Raw genomic sequence first — 5,220 nt, 5'->3', positions numbered from 1 at the left:
GACCTTTTTATTTATGAAAAGGACAACTATCACATAAATCACAGGAGACATCACAGACTACGACAGGGTTGACACATACACACAGACAACTATTCACCCTCACATTCACACCTATGGGGAGTCACTAATTAACCTAACCTGCATGTCTTTGGACTGTTAGAGGAAGCTGGAGAAACCGGAGAAAACATTGCTAACCACTGCACCACTGTGCCGTCACATATGCTTGACTGAAAGCTGCTACACATGAATATGCAAAATGGAGAGTAACTTTGTTTTATGTTGCCCAGAGCCTGAAATTACCTGCGGACTCTCGGATATTTATGCTCTTCGTGGGCAGCCTGCCGAATTAACGGTGACGATGAGCACAGACTCTGACGGCACCTGGTTCAAAGACGGCGAGCAGGTAAAACCCATGAATTAACTTACAATATGTACATGTGACAGAATTTATCTGATATTCAGAGTAAATTGTGGCTGAAAGAAGAGCAAAGTAAAAAAAAAAAGTTGTGTCTTTAGATGGGAGGTTTTTTGGGGGTTGTTTTTGCATGTTTTGTATAGTAATACAAAAAAGTTTTTGTCTTTCCCTTTTCTAGTTAAGCTCAGGTGCTGGGGTCACCATAACCAAAGATGGAACGTCTCACAAGCTGACAATTCAAAGCTGCAATGATGACGACTCTGGAGTTTATCGCTTTGTATCAGGGGAGCTCAGTACACAAGGAAAGGTCACTGTCGGAGGTATAATTTACTCCCCTCTGTTGTAGAACATATATTAAATGCCACAGCAGGTCTTGCACATTAAACTGAGTTACACTGTCTCTCACAGACGTACCTGAATTTGACCCGGACGACCTTCACAAGTTCTCCAAACCTGTGATCATCAGAGTGGGCCAGAACGCTGCTTTCAAGATGCCCTTTCCTCCTCAGGAGTCTTTGGTGGTCAGCTGGTTCAAGGACGGCACCGAGATCAAAGACGGAGGAGGAGTTAAGATCGTTAGGGAGCCCAATCACAGCCGTCTGCTGATGAGAGACTGCCTGCGGACAGACGCAGGGGAAATAAAGATTCAACTCAAAAACCCATTTGGAGTTGCGGAGGCCACATCAAGGCTTATTGTGCTCGGTACGAAAAAAAGAAAATCTAACGAGATAAGCGGGGAAAAACAGGATGGACTTCCTAGTGTTTTTGTTTTCTTTTACATTCATATTTTCGCCTGTCTAAGCATCACATTTTGTCACTTTATCTGAGGTTTAACACCATCTTTTTGCAACAGATCGCCCAGGTCCGCCGGAGGGTCCAGTGGAGACGGTTGAGACCACCTCATCTATGATTGAGATTAAATGGAGCCCTCCTACAGACGACGGCGGCTCCGCTGTCACCAACTACATTATAGAACGGCAGCAGGCAGGACAGTGTCTGTGGACGAAACTAGGGGACGTCTCGGCTGACAAGACCTCCTTCAGAGACAGGAATGTCACTCATGGAAAGAAATACAGCTACCGCATATACGCAGAGAACCCAGAGGGCCTCAGCGACGCCCTGGAGACAGCTGATAGCATTATGGCTGGCATAATGAGTGAGCGCGGAAAAAAAGAAGTCTCATTTAGCATTCCTCTGCAAATCCCATGTTAATCTCCCTCAGGTTGTAATAAATGAAAATGCCTCTGGATAGTTTTGCTTCAAATCGTTTGTCACCGGCACTATTTAGTCACTGTAGAAAGCTCACCTTTTATCATTGCTGTAATAGTTGCTCTTCCTCCAAGAGGAATAGTATTTAATAACCTGCAGGGATAACATGTGGATGTCCTGAATATATTTCACGCCTTTAATTACTTCTTAATTATTAATAATGAGCTCACTAGATTAATTCGACTACTTGTCATTCTTTAGTACTCTCCGGTCCACCTGGTGCCCCCAAAGTGGTGAGTGCCTCTAAGACCTGCATCACCTTGACCTGGACCCCTCCGGAAGACGACAGAGGAGTACCGATCATTGGTTACCAATTAGAGAAACGAAAGAAGGACACAAACCAGTGGATTGCCCTGAATGGACTTAATGAACCTATTGAAGGTCAGTCAGAAACCAACAAATTCTCACTCCCACTTTGTCAAATACAGACGCTTGGTCAGTAACCCTACACCTCAAAATATGACGCACTGTACACTCCTCTAACGTCAGTTTTGGATGCTCAGGGATGTCAATTCTCGCTCTGTACCTGCGTCGTGTCTTTTCAAAATGAACTTCCATTTTCACAGTAAATGTACAGTTTCTGCACGTTAAATGCACACAGTCTCTTTCTCAAAATAATTACAGTAAACTACACTAGTTTGTTTTTTAAAACAGGTTTTTAGGTTTACTTCCTTATGTTAGGGCAACAAAGTCATGTGGTTAGGTTTCAAAACACATCATGGTTTGGCTTAAATTACGTACATTTGTTTTTAACATAATTGAATGTCATGTGATTTAAGTCATGTGACATAACTCACAAGCACAGCACGCTACACATTAAAGGTGGGAATCCTCAAAGGCCCGACAATACGATATTGCATCGCTGCATATTATTACCATTTTGAACTTCGCAATATGCTAAGTATTGCAATAAAATATATTGCTATTGATTCCCTTTTTCCAACTGGAAAGGATGCCCCAGAGGAAAACTTTGACAACATCTGTTTTTATCTGATAAGATGAAGTTTTAATTCTGTTCAACTCATTTCAATCATTTTTACTGAAGCATAACAACTCTAGTGGACTAAAAAAAACAGTTGATTAAATTATTCCACTAGTCTCCAAAAAATGTAATCTACATTTGTGATATTTATAATTTAGATGAGAAAAAAGTGTCACTTGGCATCCCTGTAACTAATCAATATTGCCACACAAAATATTGCTTTACTACACTGTATGAATTTTTTTCCCCACCCCTGCTACACATACTAGCACACTATGTTATTAAAATGGGACACAAACAGCGGTGTCATGGCTGAAAGTCCAGAGTTTTTTGACGCCACTACAAATACACTCTATGCAGAGTTTCTCAGTCTTTTTGCCACAGTAGTTTCCAGTAACATCAAAAACAAATGCCGCCATCTGGTGCATCTCGTACTGCCACTGACGGGTACCTCGGTGTGTCTGTTTGACGATGAGGGCCACTGACCAAGCATCGGTATTTGAAAAGTTGGGAGTGAGACCAAAAAAAACGCACTATCATGTTTTGATTGAAGGAAATGCAGTTCTTCTTCCATCCTGCAATACTATTAATTTCCATTTCAGATGTGAACTATGCAGTTAAAGATGTCACGGAGGGCGCAGAATATGAGTTCAGGGTTTCAGCAATCAATGAGTCAGGAGCAGGAGACCTGAGCCCCCCCTCCGCAATGGTGTGTGCAAAGAATCCCAACAGTAAGTAGTAAACTTCCTCCGCTGTGTGTATTAATTATTAAACTTTGCTATCCAGAGCAATGTTTGTTCCCTGTCTGCATTTCATGTTTTATGTGTTTTCTTCCAGTGAGACCTTGTTTTAAGGACCCAGAGGACTTCATTGTTGTCAGAGCAGGAAATTCTGCACGTGTTAAAATTTGCTATGAGGTATGAAGAAGCCTAAAACCTTGTACATATACTGAGCCCTTCTTCCATGGAGTGAATCCTAAATCTATCTTTTCGAGTCATTACATTTCGTATTTTATTGCCCCAATGCAGCATGACGTATTCTTGAGTGATGAGTTTACTTCGCTGTGACATGGCTGCATATGATCTCATTTATCTAATATTGATATCTGCAGGCTGAACCTCCACCTCAGATCACTTGGCTGAAGGATGATGAGCCAATATCCCCGTGGATTAATATCATCAATACAGAGGGAATGTCTCAGCTTGTTATTCCCTCATCAAAGCGCTCAGATTCGGCCATTTACACAATCATAGCCAAAAACTCTGTGGGGGAGGCTTCATTTGACGTTGAGGTCAGAGTCACAGGTAAGGAAAAATAATGGTAAGTGCAAAAAAAGTTGTGGAAACAGTGTGATATTTTTGTGCTGAAACTACTTGGGGCAATTATTTTGTGCTGATAAGAACTGTGTGTTAGTTTCAAAATCCTTAAGTCTTTAAATTAGGAATTAATTTGTTCGAAATGAGAAATTAACTTAATTGCTCGCATTGTGTTCCTCTGGCTAAAGGCGAACACCAATTATATCAACACCGGACAACGTTAATTAGGTAATATCTAGCCAATTAAATGCCAATGGCACACCGATGTATTGGCAACCCAGTGTGAAACCCTAATTAACAGTGAACAACTTCTAAATGGAACAAGAGACATAATTCCTACTGTGTAACATGCAGTAGGATTTGATTAATTTATAACAGCTGTCAAATGCAAATGCAGTTCTGTCAAAAAACCATAGAGGAGTAATATGACTCTCCGGTGCGGTAAAATAAGGTTTCAAAGCTGCCTCATTACTAAGAAATTAATGAGACTTGTTCCAAAAGAAAGCAATATTTAGCAAAAGATTTATTTCCTCTCTTACTAATGTAATCTGCATCTTATCGTATTTGTCTCTAGATGAACCCAAGATCCCGGGGCCAGTGGAGCTGGAGCAAACAGTCCACGGCAAGTTACTGGTATCATGGGCTCCTTCTCCGGACCAGGAGCTCGACGACCGCCTGTACTACGTGGTGTCTCAACACGACTCGAACAACAGAGTGTGGAAGACTGTAGCAGACCGCCTGTTTGCGAACACATACACAGCCAACAACATCCTTCCTGGGGTACAGTACCACTTCCGGATCTACGCCAAGAATGATGTGGGTCTCTCAGATCCATCTCAGTCACCAACATGGGGCGCCAACAGCAACAGAGGTGGGTTTTTATAGTTGTTCCAGTTCAGCTATGTTTGATTGTGCCATTACAGTTAAGCAAAGCAGTTCATTGTGGTTGGACTCTTATACTCTGCACTAAAAACAAAAAATATATATCATCATATCCATCTACATTATATTGTTGTTTAGAGCTAATCTGTTTAAAATGGCATAAGCATGATTCCATTACACAATAGCTGACATCAGTGATGAATCACTATCACAGCTACAGCAGGTTTTTGGCGTTCGTGCGACATCAATAAAAACCTGTGTCTATTGCAGAGTCAACTGATCTGGGTGTGAATGCCGATCGAAAATTGCATTAAAAACTCAGACGCTTTTTTGTGCGGTGGGAATGAGGCTTATGT

The 5,220-nt window shown here is 41.5% G+C and overlaps 1 protein-coding gene across 1 annotated transcript; it reads left to right on the top strand.

Annotated features, from left to right (window-relative positions):
• Positions 1-256: 256 nt before the first annotated feature.
• Positions 257-4,853, top strand: LOC121963450 (immunoglobulin-like and fibronectin type III domain-containing protein 1; the record flags this gene model as incomplete). The annotated part of the gene is made up of 9 exons (XM_042513735.1): positions 257-403; positions 594-735; positions 824-1,117; positions 1,269-1,571; positions 1,886-2,065; positions 3,269-3,397; positions 3,504-3,583; positions 3,778-3,970; positions 4,557-4,853. Coding segments are annotated over exons 1-9 (1,765 nt in total), but the record flags the coding sequence as incomplete, so codon positions are not given.
• Positions 4,854-5,220: the final 367 nt, after the last annotated feature.

The sequence above is a fragment of the Plectropomus leopardus genome, unplaced genomic scaffold, assembly GCF_008729295.1.
Source record: "Plectropomus leopardus isolate mb unplaced genomic scaffold, YSFRI_Pleo_2.0 unplaced_scaffold11308, whole genome shotgun sequence".
Lineage (NCBI taxonomy): Eukaryota > Metazoa > Chordata > Actinopteri > Perciformes > Serranidae > Plectropomus > Plectropomus leopardus.
This window is presented reverse-complemented; position numbering and strand designations above follow the sequence as displayed.